Raw genomic sequence first — 25030 nt, forward strand, 5'->3', positions numbered from 1 at the left:
AATAGCAGAAGGGAATATCAAAATATGAAGTGATATATGCACGAAATGAAAAGAATTAAAACAATGGACGCAATTGTCGTAGCGCTAGGGTAACCTCATAGTCGGCAGGATCTTCTCGGCCATATAGTTCGAATGCCACTTCCAATTTCTTTACCCAGGTTTTCTGTTCCATAGCTAGCCCGGCAATGCTTTTATTACTTTTTGACTTGAACAATTGCACCGTTTGGGTTAAGCTCGGTCTTAGCCTTGCGTCCATAAAATCATCTAGCAATCCCTCTTCTTCGAGAAAGAACATCGTGAGAAGGGCGTAGATCAACCTAGATGAAAGAGTTATACTGAAAGTCTCTGCGACAAACTTCAGTGTAGAGTCGAAAATAATAACATGCGAACTTTGTCTCTGCCCATCCAAGTCCACGCCATGCGTAAGGTATTGAAGCCCTCGAATCAATCGCCGTCGCATGTCGCTAAGCTGTTGGAAGGGAGTGCCCGGTAGACACGCCACGCAATCGCAGGTAAAACGCAGGGCTTGATGACGCTCATATTTAGTCCTGCCTTCGAAATCTGGATTATAACAGAAATTGATCTCCTCGCCAGCGTCTATGTCTCTGGTCGCGAAGCTTGAAATGACCTCTCCACTAATAGTTGGAATTTTCGAGTTGGGTATACAAGAATGATTGAAGCGTGAGTGCAGGGGGAAAAGGCCATAGGCTTCGGGCTCGTCGTGGTCTGAATTTGCAATGTTGAATGAGTTTTCAGCGAAAGCTTCATTCATACTTGTAAAACAGCCTGACCCATTGTCGCGAAGGAGTAAAAACTGTGCTTTTTGGCTGGGCAGCAATTGTTGAAAGGCAATAGTAACATGATAATCCGTGATTTCGGTATGCGACCTCTGGATAACGAAGGTTGGCTTTTCGCTCAAAATCAGGGATCCTCGGTCAATGCGTCTTGTGGCGAAAGCACCCCATCCTTTGCCTGGTGAGGGCTTCAGCTCGAATGGGATTTCATCAGGCAGTTCAAGGCGGTGGTACGCTAGCAGATAGTAAGTCAGATGCATTCTCAGCTACTAAGCAGAGGGACGTACGATGACCTGCGGACATGGCAGTGTGAGTTGTCACAACAGGACCGGGTTTGAACCGGGTTGCGGGCCAGAATAGAGTAGAATGGTAGAATAGAACAGGTTGGATAGATCGTGAAAGGAGACACGATAGCCCTCTCAGAACTGGGGGAGAAGCGGCTACCTATAGGGGAGCTCTACCAACCAACCGGGGGTAGTATATGCAGGGAGCAAACACATCGATCTCCGTAATGCCAACAAAGAAACCCAAAAGCATGATCCCAAAATGGCATAGCGTGTCAATTAATAGGTCTTTTGCGCGTTGGAGCACCTGAACGGTGCTGGACCTCGTATATCGGGGCCGTTTGGCCATGTCTGACACAGGGCACCCCCTGTTTGTCTAACAAATCTGCGTCGTGATCTGGCCGGCTCAAAATGCGCTAATGTCTTCCTTTTACTACCTCAGATGTATGAGGAAATAGCCTAGGAGATTGACAGGGTTGTAGTCACATTAGCCGCCCTCGGACTGGGCGGAGATGGCAGAGAAGTGATTCCCTAGCTAGGTTGACCATCCTCCACCTCCATCCCAAGTAGGATATTATTATCACTGCTACCCATTTGCCCCGTTTGCTCTTATCATCTTGTCTGGCTAATGCCACAAACATGATGGACAGATTCCTCATGTTTCGCAATGTTGCCCGCCCCCTTTCGCGGCACCTTGTCGCACAAGGTTCTCGGACTCGTCATTTTCATAGAATCACCACGGATTTCATCACTCAAGACACAACAGGCAACTTGGTCTGCAAGAAGGTTCCTGTGATTATCGGGAACCCTGGCGAAGCCTATGTATTGACTTCCCCATCCGTTGGAGAAACATTCCGTGATGCCAGCTCTACGGCGGCGACGCAAGACCGATGTAAACTGTCATTTTTCCATGACACGCAGCATTTTGGCCTCGGTGGGACTCCTTCCGTATTAGGTGGAACGTACATTGACCAAGGGCGTGTTTCATTCTAGATTCACCGAGTTATCCTCGTCTCCATATCCCATCCCAATTTCCCCGCAGGTCGGAGTCCAATACAAGTCCTGCAACCATTTTCTTGAGCGGAAAGATGCATGAAATTGTCATAGATGGGACTGATGATGGTGCAGCTTCATTCCTTGCCTAGGGCAGTCCAGTGCTAATACATAGACAGCCGAATTTGCCGAACACGCCAGCGCTTCTGGGCAGAACCTGAGGCCCGTCCTTGATCAGCTGGAGCATATGTGACCGGACTCCTATGGCATGTGAAATTACCTTGAGAAGAAACTACCTTTAAGTATACCCAGGTAGATCGATAGTTAAGGACGAGGAACAATAATGGGCGCTTTGGTCGTGGGCCATTCTCACCGAGGACTCATGGACGTAGGCCTCTTTCATCTATGACCCAACAAAAGCATACAGGGCAATAAAGTGGCGCGGGTGTAGGATGAGACATTTCAATGTCCATAACTTTCAGCAAGCGCCAAATGGGAGGGTAGTGTCGAATGAAGAGTGTTCTTAGCCATGTATTCGAAATAATTAATTGATGCCTCAGGCGATCAAACGTCATCCCGTTGCCCGGTGGGGTTGAACCTCCCGCCGTCAAAACAAACGGAGTCTTCCACACCCTCGCCTCGAGCGATAATGGCATCGTGAGTGCTCCCATCAGCATGTGAGCAGCTGTGAAAAGAGAGGAATGACACTAACCTATTGTTCTGTTTGATATATACAGTAATATCCTCCAACTCCCGTTCCGGCGCTCACATACCGTCTCGCTTTCCGAAGCGATCACACAGTACATCTCGTCCAAATATGACCAGCGCCCGGACATGTTTGCTGAGGATCTGATGATCATTGATCGCCTACGATCCGAGGCTGTCAATGTCCAAGAACCGCATTTTAGTGGCATCAGCCGCCTAGTCACATATGCGGCTCAGCTGAAATGGCTGGGTGGAAAGTTCCCGATTGATGTGCGCCATTCTTTCTAGGTCCTGGCTCTCTGATTTTGCATTGAAAGCTTACCCTTGGTTTGCTATATAGGTTGGGGTGGACTTTTCGTGGTATCCAGCTTTTGGCTTTAATACTTCGCGGCCGGGTGAGTTGACTTCTCGAGTTCACACCCTCCGCATGCGTCTGATTTGGTGGATATGAGACTAATGGGATCGAATCGTGACGTTTAGTATCGCAAAATAACCTGCGCTTCGAACTGGCGAATGTCTTATTCAATCTCGCTGCATTATACTCACAGCTTGCATATGCGACCAACCGGACTACCGCAGATGGGCTCAAGCAGGCGTGTAACTACCTCTGCTCCGCCGCTGGAGTATTGAGCCACCTTCGAACCGATATTATCCCAGACCTTCGAACGTCGCCGCCGGAGGATATGGACGAAATGACACTGCAAAGTTTGGAACATCTTTTGCTCGCACAGGGCCAGGAGTGCTTCTGGCAGAAAGCTGTTAAAGATGGACTAAAAGATGTATCTATTGCAAAACTGGCAGCCAAGGTGTCTGACTTCTACGGCGATGCAGGCGACTCGGCTGTCAAATCTAATGCAATTAGCACGGACTGGATTCACCACATGACCGCGAAGCATCACCACTTTGCTGCTGCTGCTCAATTTCGACAGGCGCTTGACTGCTTGGAGAAGCGCAAGTATGGAGAAGAGGTTGCTCGGCTACGCGATTGTTTGATCTGTGTCGGCGAAGGGTTGAAAGAGCAGCGGTGGATTAATCGGACTGTACTAGGTGACTTGAATGGATTGAAGAGCCGTGTCACGGAAGATCTCAAGCGTGCCGAGAAGGATAATGACATGATCTACATCAACCCAGTGCCGCCCAAGTCTGAGCTCAAGACCATTGAGCGTGCTAGCATGGTTCTTGCCAAAGCACCTTCACAGGTTACGGATGCGATCTCTATGCTTGGCGATAACGGACCGTTGGGACAACCGCTGTTCTCGAAGTTGGTCCCATACGCAGTTCACATTGCCGCAAGTATTTACACTGATCGTCGAGACCGACTGGTCAATGATACTCTCATTGGAGAGCTGGAGTCGATGACCGACAAGTTGCGAGAGTACGTATCCGACCGAAATACTGAAATTATTAAGAGGAAATTTGCTAACATCAGGTTTAAGCTTACTTTCATCTCTCAATTTGCCAGGGTCGTTACAAGCGCTCGAGAAACCGTTAGGTCTCCCGCCAATGCTTGTGTCGCATGCGGAGGAAATACGCCAACAAGAAGGTCTGAATCGCTTGCACAGGTCTATCGAAGACACCGCCAGAGTCAAAGGCAACGACCTGGCTGTCTATAATGAAGGCGCTGAACTCCTAGCAGCTGAAAAGGCCGAGGACCTTGCAGCTCGCCATACATATGGCACCGATCGATGGACCCGTGGGACCTCAGAATCTGCTGCACCTAAGCTCTACAAGAGTTTGACCGAAATCGACGGCTATTTCACCTCCGCCCAAGGCAGTGATGACCTCGTTCAGCGCAAGCTGCGAGATTCACACTCTGTCTTTATCGTTCTCACTGGCACGAATCAGGACTTGGAATCCTTTGTGCCTAGTAGCCGGAGGGTCGTGATTCCACCGGAGGTTGAGCGCGAGGCTAACCGGTTGCGTGGCTGTTTGAGCGAGGTCACTCGAATGGAGAATCGGCGGAGGCGGCGAATTCAAACGTTGAAGGACAAAGCTCGCGCGGATGATATTCGTACGTGTTTTCTTATTCAATGGTCTTGGATTCTACTAATGAATCGGATTTAGATCCGGCACTTTTGACACAGACAGCTCGACTAGAGCGAGAATTCCCCATGCAGACTATCCAGGCAAGCCAGTTCGAAGATCTGTTCGAGGAGCAGCTGAAACTATATGATTCAGACCGTGAGATGCTGGCTCAGGAGCGGAGAGAGCAAGATCATCTCTCGGATCAGGTCCGAGAAGCTAACCGGGCATTTACTGGGTCTCATCAGGGTGACGCGTCGACAAAGGAACGAGAAGCGGCGCTGCAAGATCTGGAAAATGGATACCTGAAGTATAAGGAGATCATTTCCAACCTCGATGTCGGGCGAAAGTTCTACAATGACCTTGCAAGGATCGTAGCCCGATTCCGCGACGACGCAAAGGCTTTTGTCCATCAGCGTCGCATGGAGGCAAGCCAGCTGGAAGCGTACGTGTTATTGCCCACCGCTTAATTAACAGATTAGCACTGACGTTATATTTACCCGAACCAGAGATATCTCCAATGCCACAGCAATGGCCTCGCTGCATATTTCTCAGCCACACCTGCGCCAACAACCTCAGGAATCACCTCGAACCAATCACTCTCCCTCTGTCTACTCAGCTGCGCAGCCTGCCCATGTTCCATCACAGCCGCCCCCGCCTGCTCACAACGTACGACCAGCCGAGGCAGCACCCCCTCTCACGGCCCCCCAACCAGTGCGGGCTCCCGTAGCCCCGCCCCCAGTTTCTACGCCGAGCATGCCAGGGGGTATGCCGGGTATGTGGACTCCCGAAATGGGGATTCGATTCGGATCTGCCGGTGCCCCTCCGAATGCTACTCCCAGTGCAGGAACTGGACCGGCCCCGGGCCAGCCCACTCGTGCCCCTCAACCGGGAACCTGGGATCCTAGCAAAGGACTGCGCTTCTCTTGATTATGTTGGGATACAATACTGTTTAAATCTTTCTTTGTAGAATCCCCGCTCTCGCACATACTCCGGAGTTTTGTTAGATGTTTACCCGTATTCCTCATGATCTATGGCGCGAGTAATGAGGTAGGAGCATAGCCTTGGCTGAATATATAATTTCTGCGACTTGCAGATAATCCATTGGAATGGATTGCCCATGTATTTGATATTGATCAAGACCCAGTTCAAGTACACATTATCATTATTATATCCATAATATCTCGTAGTATTTTACATCTGATCGCACGAACCCAGAAATCGCAAGTTCGCAACCAACAGTCGGACAGAGAACAACACCTAAGACTGAATCGACATGGTACATGGCACGAGATGACGGATTAAAATGGACCAAGCAATTCTTCTGTTCAAAGTCGTTAAACAGCGAAGTTGGTGCGTGACAAGGCGAAATTTTAACCTGATGTTCCTCACAGTGCGTACACCCACAGGAAGGACTAGAAGGCCATACAATCATCGTCAGAAAGCCCCATTAGCCTTAACAGAGGCACCAAGACCACCAGGGGCATGCTGGGGCTTGTCATTGGGTGATGAACTGCCATTCAACGAAGCATGGCCATTAACTCTATCAACAAGCTTGAATTCATCTTGCTCGATTTCAGATTCACCCGGCTCAGAGCGATCGTCCTTCTTCTCCCCTGTCGCGAGGAATTTGAAAGCACTGCGCAGCAGACAGTACAACCAGAACAAATTGAGGGCCTGAAGGAGAGCCAGCAGTCCGAAGGTGATGATGTTCGAGATCCAGCACTTATACTGTTGAGTCTCCCAGTTGAGCTCGTAGGGCCCGACGGTCCGGAACTCGGTTAGAAGGGAATAAAGGATCCGAAGGTTCAGTACGTGGCGTAGATATATCCAGGCGCCGATCGAGGTTGCGTAGAAGGGGATCATTATGTCTGGGGCTATGTAATGGAGCGATTTTGAAACCTGGGGAAATTGTCAATAGGTGTGCGGAATATTTTGGGTCGTGTCGAAACCAGGAGAATTGGTTTAGGCCAGGGGAATGCGACTTACGGCAAGGAAGAAATCACTGATATCATGCGTAATATAAACAGCAATGCCCATATACGTAAAGTGAAAGCGATAGCTGAGCGCAATAAGCGCTAATGTCACAACATGATGCATAACGAGCTCCATGAAGTCCTTCCGCGGCTTCTCCATTCCCAGCAGCATAACGATAGCCTGCTGCGCCCAATAAGCCGCCTCGAACAAATAGTAAAACTTGAACTCAGCGGCATGTGTCCGATGCGGGAAGAGTTCGTACATGCCACGCGTGTTGAAGTACCACACCGGCGTCTGGCGCATGACATACAACCCCGCGGGACCGAGGACTCCAAAGTACATCGCGGTGTACATCTGCTCCATGAAGCGGGCCTGCTTTGTCCGCGACTTGATGTGGGAGACTGCTAGAGGGCGAATAATTTCTTGCATGATGAATTCGCGCGTGAAGGATAGCACGATCACGTAGAATGACACGAATGCTATGTCCCACAGACCTTTGCCATACTGCGTGGAAGCATTGGGGTTGCCATTCGGGGATTCCTCTTTGTAAGAGAGGAATATGAAATGAGAGACTGGGTTTGACTCGGTCGGGTTGAGCGCGTACAGTGAGAGGAAGGCCAGCACGAGGACTAGTGGTATTGTCCACGTGTGCTTCCCCGCGAAATGCCTGCAGCGATGGAGAAGAGAGCGAGGCTTTTTGGACTTCGGGATTGAGTTTGATGGCTTTGTATGGCCATTTCCAATTGTCTCGGGTTGCGAGCCATTGATATTTCTCCGCCTAAGGGTATCTTCTTTCATTGTTTGGTCCCGTTCAGGGGTGATGAACGGGTGTTTTGGAATAGGTGAAGTTGGGATGAAAAAGTCGATATAGTTAAGATATATGTCAATGACAAAGATGATATAACATATAATGAAAGAAAAGAGACTAGTCAAGCTAGTTAAATTAGTTAAATTACCTAGTTGAAGCTGAAGCCATAAAATGTTGAACTTTCCTGTTTCGGCTAATTCATCGTATTCGGATATCTCGGGCCAAAGAGAATTTTCTCTAAACAAAGAAATAGAGACCAAGAGACTAATTTTACTCGATTCCACTCATCCACTCCGTACTCCGTACTCTCGAGGCTATACGAGACAGAGAGACTTTGGCCAGCAAAACATCATCCTCTATCCTATTGCCTACTGACCACTGGGTGAGAATGAAATATATTTAAAGGATGATATATCTTGCAAGGACGCGCACATACCTTTACTAGTTTGACTGCGTGGCACTAATTATTTTCCACTTAGGACAGGGCTGAGTCTTTGTGTTTCGTATGGTAAACCGGGCCAATTGGTATGTCATAACATCTATCAGGAGACTCTCCCAAAAGTGGTCTCACAGGGAGTTCTTCAATCAACCCAGTTGGTTTCCTAAATATTAGGCGCACGGGGATATCCTGTGATCCGACAGCCCTAGCTTCGGGCCGAAAAGGATCTGGAGTAGGTATCCCGGGGAAATAGATATTGTGGCTTGGTATGTATGGTTGGATCAGCGTGCTGATATCAGAGCAGCTGCCACGAGATTCTATAGTCTCACAATACAGTCCGGGCATCAAATCCTTGTGGTGCACGCACAGTACATCCTTGAAACCAGTCAAGGATCGCGACCGGCTGCACGGTAGTTTCCGCCCCCAAGCAGGGATGCTGGTCCACCGACGGGCATTCTCTTGCAAACAAACATAATCTGCCTCCGCACAGTGCACATTCCTGTCATAAATCCATAGATCGAAGAAGTATGTTGTAATGCAAGATATTTGTATGGACAAACCGAACTCCACTTTTTACAGATTAGCTTTGCGCTTAACCTTTTCCCACATAGCTACATGTATGTTGCAGGCAGGTAGAACTGCCTAGATGTCTACATATGTAGTATGTGTATTCGCTTTTTGCGTAGAGCCAACCATAATTCAATGTTGATACGCAGCTTTGGGGATGCAAAGCCGCTGTATTATTACGGAACTTCCAAGGTTGGGTAATGATTGTACTGGCAATATGATTGGCCACTGAACGAGGACATCCGACCTCAGGTCCATCCGTGGGAGATAACGTTGATCTTCCCCCTATCGGCTGCGATAACAATCGTGGTACTTTTGACTCTATTGGTCTTCGGTTCATTCCCTTGAGATACTTGGTGCTATAACATTATCTCCTCGGAAATGTTTGATATTTTGCGTGGATCACCTAGCTAGTAAACAAGGGGAACTCCGCTTGTTGAGGAGAGACGCGATGCTCGCAGAACCAAGAAAACGCCATAATGGCCAACCGCAGGCCTGCGAACCATGTCGCAAGGCCAAGGTTCGCTGCGACCATGCAAGCCCGAAGTGCTCGCGTTGTGCCTTGCGCAGCCTAGACTGCATTTATCACCCTGCTCCCATGACCAAGCGCCGCCCTCCGATCTCCCACACGCCCATAGAGTTCGACACAACACTGCCGGACCTATTGACCACTCAAAATGTCTCCAGCTCCTTCCAGATTCCCACTGAATCTTCCGTTGGGGCAGGAATCTCTCTTCCCCTACGGATCCGAGCCCCGCTACGAGTTCGGGGTTAACAGCCCGTTCTAGCGCATCAAAACGGAACATGTTATTTCAAGAGCAGCTGGGCCAACACGAGACGACTCGCTTCTCTGCTGTCTTCGTTGAAAACCAAGATAGCTTTGGCGCAGTGATGCTCGATGCCACGAATTTCAACCCCAACGAGTTAGACCGAGAACCTGATGTAATGGCCAGGTCCCGCGTGGAGTTGGCTGTCAGAACACTGCTCAACTTCCCCACTGCTCGTACATGTGACATGCTGATGACAGGGATTTATCATATCTACGATGTGTGGCTGTCACCAACCATGATCCAGCAATGCTTGAAACAAGTATGGACAGAATACGCCAGTGAGCTAGGTGAGTTCCGGACACGGGAGTCAGTATGGAGGGTAGCAAATGATTTATTCCTCAACCACAAAAGGCCTCACCCAACACCTGACTGTGGCCTCTCGAGTAATTCCGACCATACTTCGTGGATGAACTGGTTTGGTGGACCTCATCTGCGTTGGGAAATGATCGGGATCCTCTTCAGCTGGGCTGGAATTGCGTTCAGGTGCAAGCAAGAGTGGGACCCGGTATTCGACCTACCCGAGCAGTATGGACGGAATCGCAACACTGCCGCGGAAAAGATGAGAGAGTGTGCGGCTGCCTGCGTAAGGCTTTGCGAAGGGAACTTTGAAATCAGTGACACCATGGTTATTTGCATGAAGAATAGCACCAGACTACAAAGCATCATCATCAGTGACGAGAGTGAGTCGCAAAAATATCCGGATAAATTCTGGCGTTATAGAATTGAGCTCATTTCAGCATAGGTGACCGTGTACGAGTCGACTACGGGACTGTCCGGAGTGCTTTTATAAGCGCAGGATTGCACCGCCTCACCCCTGCAAAGGAAATCACTCCATTCTTCCAACACCGAGCATCACTCGCTTCGTCAATGTATTATCATGACAAATGTCATAGTTTGTTCAATGCGCGGCCACCTATGCTCAGTAACCGTTACTGTCAATGCCCCCTCCCACTCGATTTATGCGAGGAAGATGTATATGGGGGCCGAGAAAGATTGGCCGTGGCCATTGCAAAGCTTGACTCGAATGGCTGGAACACAAATGGGCAAATATTCACAACAACCTGGCTACGAGCACTGGCAATGCTTAGTCCCATCCGGGAGGGAATCTTGGAACTAACTCTTAGTGTCAATTCAAAGTTTACAAAATCGCAGGTAGAGTACGTGAATTGGAGGCAATATTGCATACATTTCGCTAAATTGAGCCTTTTTGCAGAGACCTACAGGTCCAGTTGAGGAATATAGTTGCTTCATATCCTCCGCACATTCAGTATCAGGGGAACTCTGAATGGCACTCACAGTCGAGCTCGGGATTCCACAGACGGAGCGCTCATGGAGCCTATATCATCACCCGGATACAACTTGATGTATTGCAATGTCAGTTTCTCCTCCAGCGCCTACTTGTAGTGCAGCAATTCAGTGGTGGCCAAGACTTGTTCGATATCGCCCAAGAGACAATGTCTGTTATCCTGTCTCTCTGGCAAAACCGCGATCAGCTGCAAGAATTTCACCACGCCTTTGACTGGATTGTAAGTATTCGGCGACCCTTGCTGGTTACTTGAACTGGGAATACAATAATAACTGATATTCATCTAGGCAGTATCATACGGAATGCCCTGTGCGGGAATTTTATGCGTCGAGCTTCTCCGAGCAAGTAGTCTAGTACCACCCGCGCAACGAAGCGAACTTTCGTCGACGGCCGCCGCTCGCGATTGTGTTAAATTCTCGCGGTCGGAAGTCGTTCAAAATCTGGTTATGTTCAGAGCCTTACTTGACTGGATACGGCCTACGGATAACAATGCGCAACTTAGCAAGAAGTTCAAGACAGTCCTTCAGAGAATCATCGATGCTGTATTTGATTCTTTGGGCTCGTCGTGTGGCATGCAAACACAGATGCCGAGCGAACAGCAGTCCCAGGGACACTGTGGTCCGCAAGATCAGTCTGCAGGACAAAATGTACCTACTGCAACAAGCAGAGAGCATGATATTGACCCCGACATGAACACATTCAACGATATGGATTGGCTGAACACCGTTGATTGGACTCAAGGTGGTTGGCTTGAACAAATCAATCCACCTTTCCCCTATTAAGCAATCTCAACGGTACGAGATTTCCAACACCTCAGTGTTGAATGCATGAACGTATCAAAGGTTGTTTATTATGCCTGGCTAATTGCATGAACTGATAAGATGGCCCCTGGGTCAGTTCGGAGTACTTTTTAGTCCGTCGGAGTGGGCTACACCGGGCGCGACAGGGGTTTGCGGGGTTGATAAGGGCCACGGCGTTTCACGGTTGGAATTGAATACCGAAGAATCGGAGTTCGCTATCTTCATTCCCCCCATTTGCAAAAGTATCCCCATCAAATGGTGACCAAGAACTGAACCCCTGCCATTACTTAATGTCGACAAAGCAGGTCACTGTATCGCCTAGCTCATCAACTTGCGAAAGTTCTCAAAAGGCCAACAGCAGCAATAAAGCCCACTTCGATGACCATGTCTCCAAACGACTCTCTCAATACATCCCGGCAGCCTGTTAAAAATGCAACTGTGCCGTTTTGGCACCGAGACATTCACGAATTGCACGATTATCGGACCACAGAGGAGCTTCCAGTGTCGAGTGACGTCGTCATCATAGGCGCCGGCTATGCAGGAGTTAGTACAGCGTACCATTTAGTCAAAGGAGAGGCCAGTGACAAGGAACTGTCCATCACAATACTGGAAGCGCGGGGTGCCTGTTCGGGCGCGACAGGACGCAATGGTGGCCACCTAAGGCCTGACATGTATACCCCCATGACCAGGCTCATCGACCGAGCAGGAGTTGAACGCGCGTTGGAGGTGACTGAATTTGAAATCGCACATGTACACGCCATAAAGTCCTTGATTGAAAAGGAGAAAATCGACTGTGACTTTACCCTTACAAGGTCTATCGATGTATGGTCCAACGAGGAGACTGCCCAAAAGGCCAAGGAGATGTATGACAAGCTGGCATCGCATGATCTGGAGTACATGAAGGATGTCTTCTTTGTGCTTGGCAAGGATGCGGAGGGTGTCTCGGGTGTCAAAGGCGCGAAAGCATGCGCTTCTTTTACGGCAGCAACCCTGTGGCCCTACAAATTGATTCTCCATCTGACCGCCTCAATTCTCGAGACTGGACGGGTCAACCTTCAGACTCACACCCCAGTGGTGTCTGTGACTCGGCAATCTTCGGGCAGTTTTGTTGTTACAACTCCACGAGGCACGACAGTCGCTCGAAAAGTCGTCTACGCGAATAATGCCTATGTCTCTGGTCTTCTTCCGCAGTACCGCGAAGCGATCGTTCCATGCAAAGGCCTGTGTACTCATATTTCAGTTCCTGAGGGCACAAGAGCGCCTCTGCTAAATAACTCCTACATAGTCCGTGAAGAGGACAACGTTGTTTCATACCTTATACCTCGTGCCGACGGTAGCATTGTTGTCGGCGGAGCCAACTTGCGATACCACTCTGTTTTGAGTTCATGGTACGACAACGTGGACGATTCATGTCTCATTGAGCAAGTCAAAGATCATTACGATGGTTATATGCAGCGGCATTTCAATGGCTGGGAAGACAGCGGGGCACGTGTGGATAAAGTCTGGACCGGGATCATGGGGTACAGCTGGGATTCTCAGCCCCATGTCGGCGTCGTACCTGGGGAGGATGGCCAGTATGTACTTGCGGGCTTCAATGGTCATGGAATGCCACAGGTATTCTTGTCCGCTCTTGGAGTTGCCAAGATGGTTCAGAATGGGATCGAGTTTGAAGATGCTGGTGTGCCCAGGCTGTTTAAAACGACGAAGGATAGGCTTGAGAAGGCGAAGGACGGTCCTTTAGGTGGGGATATACTCGGCATCAAGAGATGAGATATGTGTATTGCACATTAAAGAATGATAGGTGGAGTGATGTAGCTGGGATGTTCTTAGGATCATCTAGAAGTCTTCTATCGCCAATGCAGGCTCCCTTCTTCGAGATATAGCTTGGTGTAGTGATCACCTCCAGGGCTGCAGAAAGTCCCATTAGTGACCTCAATTAATTATAATATGCTATACTGAGCCCGTAAGATGACCAATGTACTGCAAAAGCGTCTCCGGTTGTCTCAGACCAAGCTATGAGTTACTCGGTGTTAATACGCCGAGCCGCTAGCTCTAAACCAGCTCATTGCACCTTATCTGTCGGAGCTACTATCTCACGGAGTAGATTTCTGCGGCCTTTCATTTCTGCGGAGTTGATCTTCACCCGCATTTATCACTCGTGTGCTGCTATCTCGTATCACCCAGTCAACATTTAATTCAAAAGATACTTGAATCTGCGGATTGGGTCCTTTACATCTTGTTTCTTATCTATCTGCCAATCATGGTCTCCATGTCCTCCCCTCTAGTTGTTTTCTAATGGTGACTTCACAGCGCTTTGGCCACCAACAAATATGGCTATAAGTTGAAGCTAAATCGTCTCTGGAGGTATGTCGCAGTCTCTATCCAGGAAAGACCGCCCAACATTGCCAATAACTATTTGTTTCTACGAGGGTACATCCAAGTCAATCAAGATGTCCACACTCAAGGTTTTCCTTGGTAACGAGGACTCCCCTGACGCCGTCCATGAATTCAAGAAAGACGTCAAATCCACAATAGAAGACCCGGAGTCGCCTATCCAACCAGAAGATGAATATGTTGGAGACTTCGAAGAAATTTCAACTCTGAGGCAAGGCCTTCATCAGAGGCACATTCAAATGATCGCTTTAGCCGGCACTATCGGAACAGGACTCTTCCTCAGTTCCGGTCGAGCGATTTCGCGGTCTGGTCCCCTGGGTGCCTTTTTAGGATACTTGGTCATGGGCTGTGTTGCCGGTACGGTAACCCTGGCGATGGGCGAGATGGGCACGCTTATTCCTTTGAACGGTGGAATAGTCCGCTACGCCGAGTACTTTGTTGATCCAGCATTAGCGTTCGCCAACGGCTACAACGTGGTATATTCCTACCTTGTGTCTATCCCCGCAGAGATTGTGGCCGCTGCTGTACTAGTGCAGTTCTGGTCCGACCTCAACAGTGCGATTTGGATCACTATCTTTGGATTGCTCATGTTGTGTACCGCTTTGGTCTTTGTGAGAGTATATGGGGAGCTCGAGTTCGCTTTCTCTATGATGAAGATCTTGCTGATCATTGGTGTGAATATAATGGTAAGCTCAGCTTGATCCCTACACGCATGACGGGATTTGATTCTAAAAGGTATAAATCAGGCTCTGGTGATCACCTGTGGTGGCGGCCCTGACCATAAATCTATCGGCTTTGAATACTGGCGCAATCCTGGGCCTTTCGTTCAGTACCTTGAGATCGGTGGTGCTCTTGGTCGCTTTCTCGGTGTCTGGACATCCCTGAACAGTGCCCTTTACGCTTATTCGGGGATTGAAACAATCACTGTTGCCGCCGGAGAGACAAAATCGCCGCGGCAGGCCATTCCACAGGCGACCAAACGGATTTTCTTTCGTATTTTGATTTTCTACGGTATGCTGATTTCGCAAGAGGAAGAGGCCTACTTCTTGTTTTCCCCAAATCTGACCTCTTTCTTTCAGTCATCTCAATCTTCATGATCGGCCTTGTGGTCCCCTCCAATGAGCCTAAACTCAGCAGCTCGAGTGGAACAGCTTCACAGTCTCCCTTTGTGATTGCAGCCACACTGGCTGGGATCAAGGTAGTGCCATCAATTATCAATGCTGTCATCATCACGTCGGCGTGGTCTTCAGGCAACTCGAACATGCTTGGAGGGTCCAGGGTATTGTTCGGGCTGGCGATGAACGGCCAAGCCCCGAAGTTCTTCACTCGACTTAACAGATTTTCGGTCCCCTGGATCGCAATTTCGCTCTACGGTCTGTTCATGTGTCTGGGATACATGTCGCTCTCCTCAACTGCCAACACAGTGTTTGATTGGCTGCAAGACCTTGTCTCTATCACAACTCTGACCAACTGGCTCACTATCCTGGTCACGTATCTTCGTTTCTACTATGGCTGCAAGAAACAAGGAATCTCTCGGAAGTCTCTACCGTGGGCGACGCCGCTCCAGCCATATATCAGCTGGGCCTCGCTGTTCATGCTAACCATCCTGCTCATCACGGGCGGGTACTCAACCTTTATCAAAGGACATTGGGATAACGAAGGATTTGTCTCCTCTTATATCAATATCCCTCTTTTCCTGATCCTATATTTTGCATACAAGTTTGTCCGGAAAACAAAGATCGTCCCCTTGGAAGATATCCCCATTCAACCTTTTATTGATATTGCCAACCGTAATCCAGAGCCCCAGTTAAAACGAAAGGAAGGCCTTCACAGACTGAACGTTCTATGGAACTGAGCCTGGATTATTGTATACATGGGATTTGCTGAGTCGTTAGTGGAGTTGCGAGATTACTCTTCATATCTTCAGATTAACCTGAATTAGGGAGGAGCATTATAACAGTCAACTTAATGTATTCTAACTCATTCTATGCGTTGATTTTTCAGATCGTGATCTATAAAGTGCATGTAGTGAGACCGCTCCGGGCATGAATGGTAATGTTCTCAACACTATGTGTTTATTCTACACCGACCTTTCTGTACAATTCCAAGTGCGTAATATATTTCAAGTCTTTCAAGGTTTCATGACGAACAACCGAGACTCCTTTAAATTATAGCTGGAATATCCTACCAAAAGTCCTATTCGTCTCTACCGATCCGGCTACATTTTATTTCCAAGCCTGTAGCGATGAGTTCATTAAAATTGATAGCCCAGATACTCCCATTCTTTAAATCCGGTTCTCGCATTGAATCATCACAGGGATGTATGTGATCAACTGAAACAATGTAATCATCAGGTGACGTCCCTCGGCGAGCTCCGATTCGGAGTGGGTCTAGTCCGAAGACAGCTGATTGCCCGATATGGTTAGTACCGGAGTACCCACACCGCCACTGTCCGCGCATCATCTCCCGCTGGAGCTCACATGTACGGAGTAAATCCATTCTTATCTCAACCGCGGAATGGAGATTATCGGATAGCGGTGTGCCGGAGTCAGACAATGATGCCAATGGACTTGGCGAAGGGCATTGAATAAATGACCCTGAGAACGTCAGGATCAATATGCATCCCAAGAGTCTTCAGCCTGCCAGTTCAATTTTATTCAGTCAGTGAAAATATTGTATGCACAACATGATCTCCCCCCAGAAGCATGCCGTTTTCGACGTTGTCGGCACCTGTGTGTCATTCGACTACTTTCTCGACACCATCGAAGAAGTACTCGGCCCGCGACTGCGAGCACATCAACTGTCAGCCAAGATATTCGGTTTTGCATGGATGCAAGCTGCTGAGCTCGAGTCTTTAATGCTCCACATGTCCAAGCGGAACGTGCCATACAAGAAAGTCTTCAGGGCGCTCTTTTACCGTGTCTTATATCTTTCCGGGATCCAGGACCCGAGATCGTTCGCGACCGACGAGGAAAGAGACATATGTCATGATGCGTATTCGAAGCTGGAACTCCGCCCGGACTGCCGCGCCATGATGGAAAAGTTGAGGAATAACGGGTTCACCATCTGGTGCTTGACCACAGGCGACACGGAAAGAGTTGGCGGCTACTTTAAGCGCGCCGGGTTTGAAATGCCCGCTGAGAACCTCGTCAGTTGCCATCAGTTCATGAAGTATGAGTCCACATTGGAGTCCCCGCTTGATATGGTCAAGCCTTCGATGGGGTCCTACAAGCCCATGCTGAATAAGTTCGCCCCCGATGATCAAAAGTGGTTCGTGGCGGCGCATATGTGGGATGTGAGCGCAGCTGTTAAAGCTGGGTAAGTTCTGCCGTTTCTCAAAACGAACCAGGAAGATACCCTGGCTAACATATCTCGAAATAATTAGCTTCCGTGGTGCTTACTGCTCAATTTATGAGAAGGAGTCGTGTATTGATATCTTTGATACTAAGATGGATGTGATGGCCGACACTTTGCTCGAAGTGGCGGACAAGATGATTGCCGTGGCTTCCTGAATTGAAATCCTACCTGTACTTTAGAGATTCAAGAAACAGCTTCAACATTTCGACTTGCTGCATATACCAATTTCCCGGCAACATTATTACAGCTTATTATTCTAAGCGAGCAGCGGTTCTTCCGTGACGTTGCATAATGTCATATTTTCTGGTGCGATTACAAGTTCGAGCAAATAATGATTCAGTGGAAGCAGTATTTCCTGCAAAATTTGGTAAGGATAAAAAGGGAAATCTCGCAAGTTAGCTAGCTATGCATATTAAACCAGGCAACAAGTGGATTGAAGTTGGATTGAAAGGTTTTAGTCTCAGAAGACGAGTAAGAGGACCTTGTGAGAATATTGAGGATCATCATGAAGAGATCGACATGGTGCTCAAGATCCCGGCGCTAAATATGCAGCAATGCCTTGGACAATCCTTATCAGATTGACATTTTTGGGGAATTGATATACAGTCATGTTTCATGAGTATTTGCACCCCAGTACTTCGGGAGGGCCCTATTTTCTGCCGGAAAAACTCACTCCCAACCAGTCGTGCTATGTGGGTCCTAGAATAATAGGAATATATTGTAGGCAGGCGGCACTGACAGAGCGGTCAATGGTACAGGTATACGGGTGCAAATATGTACTCATGAAACGCCACTGTAGTTCCCAAGGGGTCCCCCCTTCGCCCCCTATGCCTTCCTAATTGGGTCCCGTTCCTGCCCCAACACCTATCTAATTCTGCCTCCTCACCTCACCGCTCCTCTCTTCTCCTCCCGGGGAACTCCGTACCTTACTCCGTTGAGCACTGACTTCCAAGGTCGCCAGTGTGGACCTGGTCCACAAACATGTCTCGAACATGAGTCCGGATCCGGAGAACCGACTCCGTACTTTGGCCAGTATCAATTTTATTGAGGTGAGCTGCTGATTTAGCTGCTCTTCCTCTTCCAAGATTTGCTCAGGGTGGTGCGGAGCTAGTCAGTGCGCTCACCTGGGCAGGTCATGAGTAAGTGGGATCGGGTCACGTGATGAACAAATGGGCGATTTCCATTATGTAAGACTCGTAGGCGTGCTCAGTTTTACTCTGAGCAAAAAGCAGCAAGGGGAGAGCACCGGGATCGGAAAGCTAAGCCTTAATAAGCTCTTAGGTAGCCCCAGAGCCGTTTTGCGAGAGACTACCTGGCAGCCATCTACACTCAGAAGACATTCAATATGACCGGCACACCCCAGATCATAGCAAATCTATTAGTTTCAACTAAGACCAAGGGACAGCCAAGATTTGCCAAATATTATCCGGTACAGACGCAATCTCGAGGCAGAGAGTATACCAACTGAACAGAACAAACCCGGTTTATTTTCGGGAGAAATAGGTTATTTGGAGAAAGTATGTAAACAGTGTTCGGTGTGAGACAATGTGGATCAAGCAAAAATAAGCTCATCGAGTAACATCGTCGGGTTTTACCTAATATTTCTTCGATGATTGGAGTCTGTTGGAGTCACTGACCATCTTTTATTGCTGAGATCCTTTTTATTAGATGAAATCCTGTATTCCACAGAGCTATGTCTTACCTAAATGTTTTCCAATCCTGCGTCGGAGTTAGTATGGGGAAATTATCTTATTTAGCAGGACACCCAAGGTCGAAATCTTCAATCCGCCAGCTTCACCCTCCATAATCCCAATATCCCATCAATTAAACACACAATAGAAAAAAAGAAATGGTTCACCATATCCACATCGCCGTCCTAGACGTCGATATCCCAGCACGCAAACTATACGAGGCTCGAGGACTCTGCAGTGCCCACTTCCGAACCATCCTCCGCGAGACCGCATCACGCCTGAACGAGACCTTGTTCTCTGAGAAAGAGCAAGTCGAAGTCCAGATCACCCCATATGATATCCGAGGAGGCCATTATCCAGACCTATACAAGCTCCGCGGCCATGCAAGTGAGAACCAGATCCCCGTGCAGTCCCCTGTGGACGCAGTCTTGATTACCGGCGGCTCGCCCGGCGTATACGAAATGGACCATTCACCATGGATGCAAGAACTCGAGAAATTTGTCAAAACTGTTTACAACCAATACCCGGAAGTCCGAATCCTCGGCACCTGCTTCGGCCACCAGCTCATTTCGCACGCTCTTGTTCGCAACGTGGAAGACCCGGTCCGCGATGTCTGGGTTGAGCAATGCCCTCTCGGCCGTGAGGTCGGAATTTATACTGTTCAATTGGAAGAGGCGTTTGTAAAGTCGTTCCCGGGTGCGCTTGGTGATCTTCCCGAGGGACGGCTGCGCATTCAAATGTTCCATGGCGATCGGGTGATGGCGGTTGAGAAGGGGACTGCTGTTACGCTTACCGACTCACCGCCGGTTTCGCTGCCCGCGCCATGGATTAACATTGGAAGTACACCTATCTGCCCTATTCAGGGACTTTACCACCCCGGCAGAGTGCTCTCTGTGCAGGGTCATTATGAAATGGATGCCTTTGGCATGACTAAGATGTGCTTGGAATCTGCGCCGGTCATGGGATGGAAGGAGTCGAAGTTGGCGTTATTCTTGGAGCAGGTTGGCGATGATCGTGAGGAAAGTCAGGATGATTCTAAGGCCTTTGCCTCTGCTGTGGTGTCGTTCTTGGCTGGCTTTGAACAATGACAGGCGGGGGATGAGAAATCCCAAATAAGCTGGATATCTGCTCCCAGCACTTGCGGGGTGAATGTGAATGGAATAAAATTGCAGAGGAATAAAATACATATTATGCAAAATGATCACACCTGTGCAACAATTAGCACTGTGCAATACGGGATCGAGAATTCCCGTCAAATCTGTAAGCGATGCAATTCATTATGTACAGCGCTGAACGCTTCTCAACCCGCCGAGAGAAGCGGGGAGCCATCGTGGACTTATGATGGCTACCTTTTTAAAAATGTCAAAGCCGCGATGCACAAAGCATCCATCCCAGTTTTCATCGTTGGCTGGATCACCGGGGCAAACAGAGCCGAGTGGTTCCCAGGGATCTCTTCCATGGGAATTTCATTGCTCTCGCCCTTATCCCAGAGCTCTGGGTCAATTTCCCCCAATGAACCAAAAGGAGCAAGGAAGCCCCTGGGAAGTTCCCAGCGTGGAGAAATCCTCACTAACATTGGTCCTTGGAGTATCAACATCAAAGTCCTCGAAATGGTCTGCGAAAGACGCAGCCAGTTGGGACGTCAGATGTTTATCGTTGTCGGTGGGCGGGAACCGCCTCGTTGGTGTGAACAAGGGCGGTTTCGGCGATCCACTAGCAACACACTCGGCCTCAACGATGCGCCGTATAGCAGAAATTATTTTCTCGCGAGTCTCCAACTTGACAGTCCTAAAGTCAATTCCAATTTCCGCCCGGTCTGCAATGATATTCTCCGTTTGGCCTGCCTGCAGGCTCCCAACCGTCACGACAGCAAGATCATTCGCGTCTACTTCTCTACTCACAATGCCCTGAAGCCTAACAACAACATGCGCAGCAAGGAGCACAGGGTCTACCGTCTGATGCGGCTGTGACCCATGACCACCACGGCCGTAGAGAGTGATTTTCAAGCTATCGGCAGCAGCCATGATCGTGCCAGGTCGGGAACCAACTCTTCCCGCTCGCATTCGCATGACGTGCTGACCAAAGACGTAATCCGGCATGGGGATTATCGAATAAAGTCCATCGTCAACCATGGCCTGAGCGCCTCCGCCCCGCTCCTCGTTCGGCTGGAACAGTACTATTAAAGTCCCGCTCCAGGCATTCTGTGCACGCGCTAGAACTTCAGCAGCTGCGAGGAGGCATGTAATGTGCATATCATGGCCACAAGCATGCATAACTGGCTTTTCAATGCCGTCCGCATCGGCCATAGTCACTGAACTCGCGTAAGGGAGGCCAGTGAGTTCCTTGACTGGAAGCGCGTCCATGTCGGCCCGAAGAAGGATTGTCTTGCCAGTGCCATTCTTGAGAATTCCTACGAGACCATAACCTCCGATATTTGTGTGGATCTCATAGGCTCCGAGCTGGGACAAATGGGAGGCTATCTTTTCAGAAGTGGCTTTCTCTTGTAGCGAGAGCTCGGGATGTGTATGGAAATGCTTGTAGAGAGATTCATAAGGGGTCAGATCCACAGCAGCGGTGGCTAATATGTCCGACAAGCTTTGCTGAGCCATTTTGTGGACAGGCGACGATTGTGTTAGGGAGCTGCCTAGGTGGTGAGGGGAACTGAGGGGAGTTGGCGCTGATATCCCGGGGGGAGATTGGTCAGCCAATCGTTAGGCCCCGGGCTCTATCTAAGGGATCTGGCCCCCACGTATAGGGGAACGCCCGCGGACCTGTGGACACCATGACTCATTTCGTTAATGTTGATTGTGGCAAATGTCCTTGAACATACCTCGGGAGAATAGGAAGAGAAATTGCCGAGTCAACAAGACTGCGAGAAGGCAGTTGCCTGTTTAGAATCGGAAGGAGCTACCAAGAAGTTCGATGCCCCAGGGACCAGGCATCCGTCAGTGGGTTAGGGTAGTTTTGTGATTTGGTCTATTGCGTTGTGTCTTTACTTGCGCCCTAGAAGATGAATATGAGTTTGAAGGACACCTGCGCACTTGAAATATCAGTGACAGGAAATAATCTCGCCATGTCTTGCTCACTTCATTTCGCGTAACAGTTTGCATATTCTACCACTACATCTCTCGACTTGAGTGAAGTGTGTAAAGATTCAAAGAAAGCACAGAAGCTGGATACTTCTAATTTTTCATTGACATGATCCCTATTAATATGGACTGATAAATCCGCCATTACCAAACTGAACTATATATTGCACTCATCTGACCAAGGCAAGCAAACGCAGCCAAAAAGGAACATTCTAAAGAAGTGGCGCGAAAGCAGCCCACAAAAGACCCATTAACCCAATATGAGGGATACTTATAGACCCTGCCGCATTGAAGGCCGGAGAAGATGTAGAGGGAGTTGCTGAACTAGTCGGACTTACATGAACCGAGCTTGATGGAATACCGGGAGCATTGTCAGATGTGTTCTCATCGCCACCTCCTGTGCCCTGAGTACTTGACACGGTCTTGATTGAACTGGGCAATGATGTCGTAATAAGCACGCCGGATACTGATGTCGTCGCAATTGATCCAGGTACTGAGCTTGTCACGAGGGAGCCTGAAGTTGTGATTGTGATGGGAGTGACTGGCTGAGTTGTCTCTACTGGGCTGGATCTTTCCTCGGTCCCAGTGGTGGTAGTGCTCGTGGCTTCAGTGCTGATGGTTTCGGTGCTGCTAGCTTTAGTGGTGCTAGCGTGAGTACTCGTGGTGCTCGTCGTTGTGGCTGCTGTCGATGCTTCCGTGCTGGTAGTAGTGGTGATCTGGGTGCTTGTCGCCGTAGTCTCCATTTCAGTGCTGGTGGCACTTTCTCCTGTTGTGGAAGTGACCATGTCGGAGCAGAAATTCAGCCACTGTGCAAAAGTCGGCAACATTTGGGATGAATATTGGTTAGAGTCGGATTCAGCGTTGTTGGTAATGCATTGCTCGCAAACATTCAGGTTTTCCATGAACGCCGAGTCACTCTCGCAAAGCTCAGGCGTCTTTCCGAGCAATTGTGGCTCAAATGCAGCATCATTGCAATCATTGAAACAAACAGTAGGGATATTCGTTATGTCGGCCCTTTTCATCTTTTGGGCGACAGTGAAGTCCCATAAGGACATGTCGCGCTTACTGCTCGCTGCAACTGGATCTTCTGAGGACTGGAAGATAGAGTAATTGAGACCGAAGTCCTCCGGGTTGAGATTGTAATAAATTTTGGAGACATTGTACTGCCAAGACGGATGAACGTCTAAGGGCGGAGCCACAATGCAGTCTGACGGGCTGCAGACGTATCCGGGGTCAGGGAGACCTGCTTCGACATTGCATTCCGAACGGTCGCCTGTGTGACGTGGCTTACAGAGATACCCGGGTGCACAGCCCCAGGTATAGTCGTCTGGCAACAGGGCGGGGGGTGTGTAGGATGGGTTGCTGATAAGGCTGGAGCATACAGAAGCAGATACCGTCGTGGTGCTGCTAGACGTCTGGGTTGATGTGGTACCAGGCCCGGTAACAGTGACTGTACTAGATGGAGGGACCGTTTTGGTTGTTTGTGAGTCTGATGGTGTTAGATGTTGCATTAATAATTAATGGTTCGTGCATGACAGCATACCTGGGATAGTGACAGTGTCGGTAATGGTTGTTGATTCACCGACAGTTACTGTACTTCCAGGGCCCGTGACAGTTGTCGTAAGGGTTGATCCAGGCAAAGTGCTACTACCATCCGATATAGTCACGGTGGTGGCAGGCTCAGTAATGACTGTCGTGACAGTGGTTCCTGGAATTGTTGTTCCCGGTAAAGTGACAGTGGTATTGGGGATAGTGACAGTTGAATCACCGGTAGTAGTTACGGATGTTGTGGACACTGGAACGGTGGTAACACTTTCGGAGCTGGAAGTGGTTCTGGTTGTCACTGTAGTGGTTGTTGGAGTCGGCGTCTCTGTGGGAGTGGTAGTGGAATCATCACTGGTCATCGACGTCGTTGGGGTGGTTGTCTCAGGTGAGCTGGAGGTGGTTGTGGGGGGTACACTTGAGCTGGTAGTCCCAGGCACGGTTGAGCTAGTTGACCCGGGTACGCTCGAGGTGGTTGTCCCAGGCTCGCTCGAGGTGGTTGTCACAGGTACGCTGGAGGTCGTTGTCGAAGGTACGGTGGAGGTGGTCGGCGTGACAGTTGAGTCATCTGTGCATGAGCACGATGTCCTGGTAAGGGTCGTGTAATCTGTGACCGTTTTTATAGGTCCATGTCCGGGTAGTGCTACGGCGGCATTTGCAGAAACATCCACCGGTCCAATGCCAACATCGGCAATGACACCCAGAGTAGGGCCGCTTCGACAACCACTTATAGTCTTGGTGGTAGCCTCGGTGATAGTAATTGTCGTGGCACCTGGAGAGACATTTCCCGTCTGCGTCGAAGTCTCCGTGATAGTTTCAGCGGTGCAAGACTCGCCATCACCAAGCCAAAGTGTGACCCCAACTCCTACTGTGACAGTCAATCCATCCTCTTGTTCTGCCGGCAGTGCGGGGGCTCTGTTTATTAAACTGCCGTCATTTGTTGTCACCAAACCGAAGACAGTCGCCAACAGCGACAACCAAGAGACCGCGTGCTTCATCTTTGCTCTTTGCCTGTCTGTTGAAGAAATTCTAAATTCTTCCGGGGATAGCCAGAAGGTAAACAAGCTAAACAAAGAAAATAACCGAAAATAACTCGAGGGAATGGGAAGACATCCAATACATACGCACGGCCCCTTTGCTCAATGAAAGAAAGCCCAATAGTTCGAGGCTCAAAATTCTCCCCCGCCGGGTATCAGCTCGGACAACTCACCATAGCCCCATCTCGCGAATGCAGCTTACAAGGAAAATACATAATATTCCGTGCTTTTGCGATTATGCATCCAATAGGGGCCTAACTAGAGCACACAATGGGGCTCCTTCAGTTGATTCGGTTGTATTTCCCGTAGCTGCATGATCCAAGCCATGCAGCAATACAATCACGGTAATGATCAGACCGGTCAGACCACGAGTTTAGCGGTCGCACCTGGGCAAT

The 25030-nt window shown here is 49.2% G+C and overlaps 10 protein-coding genes across 10 annotated transcripts; 6 read left to right on the plus strand and 4 right to left on the minus strand.

Moving 5' to 3' along the window:
* Positions 1-55: 55 nt before the first annotated feature.
* N7519_009692 (SET domain-containing protein) lies at positions 56-1097 on the minus strand (the record flags this gene model as incomplete). Its single annotated transcript, XM_057296465.1, has 2 exons — positions 56-1029; positions 1082-1097. 2 exons carry the CDS (start codon positions 1095-1097, stop codon positions 56-58), a joined length of 990 nt encoding a protein of 329 aa, XP_057144347.1.
* Positions 1098-2720: 1623 nt separating this feature from the next.
* Positions 2721-5728, plus strand: N7519_009693 (putative pH signal transduction protein PalA; the record flags this gene model as incomplete). The annotated part of the gene is made up of 7 exons (XM_057296466.1): positions 2721-2728; positions 2809-3046; positions 3117-3171; positions 3257-4151; positions 4213-4787; positions 4841-5243; positions 5308-5728. 7 exons carry the CDS (start codon positions 2721-2723, stop codon positions 5726-5728), a joined length of 2595 nt encoding a protein of 864 aa, XP_057144348.1.
* A 507-nt stretch (positions 5729-6235) lies between these two features.
* N7519_009694 (uncharacterized protein) lies at positions 6236-7573 on the minus strand (the record flags this gene model as incomplete). Its single annotated transcript, XM_057296467.1, has 2 exons — positions 6236-6700; positions 6788-7573. The coding sequence occupies 2 exons, from the start codon at positions 7571-7573 to the stop codon at positions 6236-6238; spliced, it is 1251 nt and encodes a 416-aa protein (XP_057144349.1).
* Positions 7574-9393: 1820 nt separating this feature from the next.
* Positions 9394-11507, plus strand: N7519_009695 (fungal specific transcription factor domain-containing protein; the record flags this gene model as incomplete). The annotated part of the gene is made up of 4 exons (XM_057296468.1): positions 9394-10099; positions 10162-10576; positions 10633-10945; positions 11013-11507. The coding sequence occupies 4 exons, from the start codon at positions 9394-9396 to the stop codon at positions 11505-11507; spliced, it is 1929 nt and encodes a 642-aa protein (XP_057144350.1).
* Positions 11508-11903: 396 nt separating this feature from the next.
* Positions 11904-13295, plus strand: N7519_009696 (NAD(P)/FAD-dependent oxidoreductase; the record flags this gene model as incomplete). Its single annotated transcript, XM_057296469.1, has 1 exon — positions 11904-13295. One exon carries the CDS (start codon positions 11904-11906, stop codon positions 13293-13295), a length of 1392 nt encoding a protein of 463 aa, XP_057144351.1.
* A 680-nt stretch (positions 13296-13975) lies between these two features.
* N7519_009697 (uncharacterized protein) lies at positions 13976-15774 on the plus strand (the record flags this gene model as incomplete). The annotated part of the gene is made up of 3 exons (XM_057296470.1): positions 13976-14605; positions 14666-14930; positions 14999-15774. 3 exons carry the CDS (start codon positions 13976-13978, stop codon positions 15772-15774), a joined length of 1671 nt encoding a protein of 556 aa, XP_057144352.1.
* An 831-nt stretch (positions 15775-16605) lies between these two features.
* N7519_009698 (putative 2-haloalkanoic acid dehalogenase) lies at positions 16606-17431 on the plus strand (the record flags this gene model as incomplete). Its single annotated transcript, XM_057296471.1, has 2 exons — positions 16606-17237; positions 17305-17431. The coding sequence occupies 2 exons, from the start codon at positions 16606-16608 to the stop codon at positions 17429-17431; spliced, it is 759 nt and encodes a 252-aa protein (XP_057144353.1).
* Positions 17432-19125: 1694 nt separating this feature from the next.
* N7519_009699 (uncharacterized protein) lies at positions 19126-20055 on the plus strand (the record flags this gene model as incomplete). The annotated part of the gene is made up of 1 exon (XM_057296472.1): positions 19126-20055. The coding sequence occupies one exon, from the start codon at positions 19126-19128 to the stop codon at positions 20053-20055; it is 930 nt and encodes a 309-aa protein (XP_057144354.1).
* A 411-nt stretch (positions 20056-20466) lies between these two features.
* N7519_009700 (uncharacterized protein) lies at positions 20467-21576 on the minus strand (the record flags this gene model as incomplete). Its single annotated transcript, XM_057296473.1, has 1 exon — positions 20467-21576. One exon carries the CDS (start codon positions 21574-21576, stop codon positions 20467-20469), a length of 1110 nt encoding a protein of 369 aa, XP_057144355.1.
* A 692-nt stretch (positions 21577-22268) lies between these two features.
* Positions 22269-24596, minus strand: N7519_009701 (uncharacterized protein; the record flags this gene model as incomplete). The annotated part of the gene is made up of 2 exons (XM_057296474.1): positions 22269-23545; positions 23600-24596. 2 exons carry the CDS (start codon positions 24594-24596, stop codon positions 22269-22271), a joined length of 2274 nt encoding a protein of 757 aa, XP_057144356.1.
* Between the last annotated feature and the right edge of the window lie 434 nt (positions 24597-25030).

This window comes from Penicillium mononematosum, assembly GCF_028829835.1.
Source record: "Penicillium mononematosum strain IBT 11891 chromosome Unknown utg000005l:1.0-9366267.0:1.0-9372171.0, whole genome shotgun sequence".
Lineage (NCBI taxonomy): Eukaryota > Fungi > Ascomycota > Eurotiomycetes > Eurotiales > Aspergillaceae > Penicillium > Penicillium mononematosum.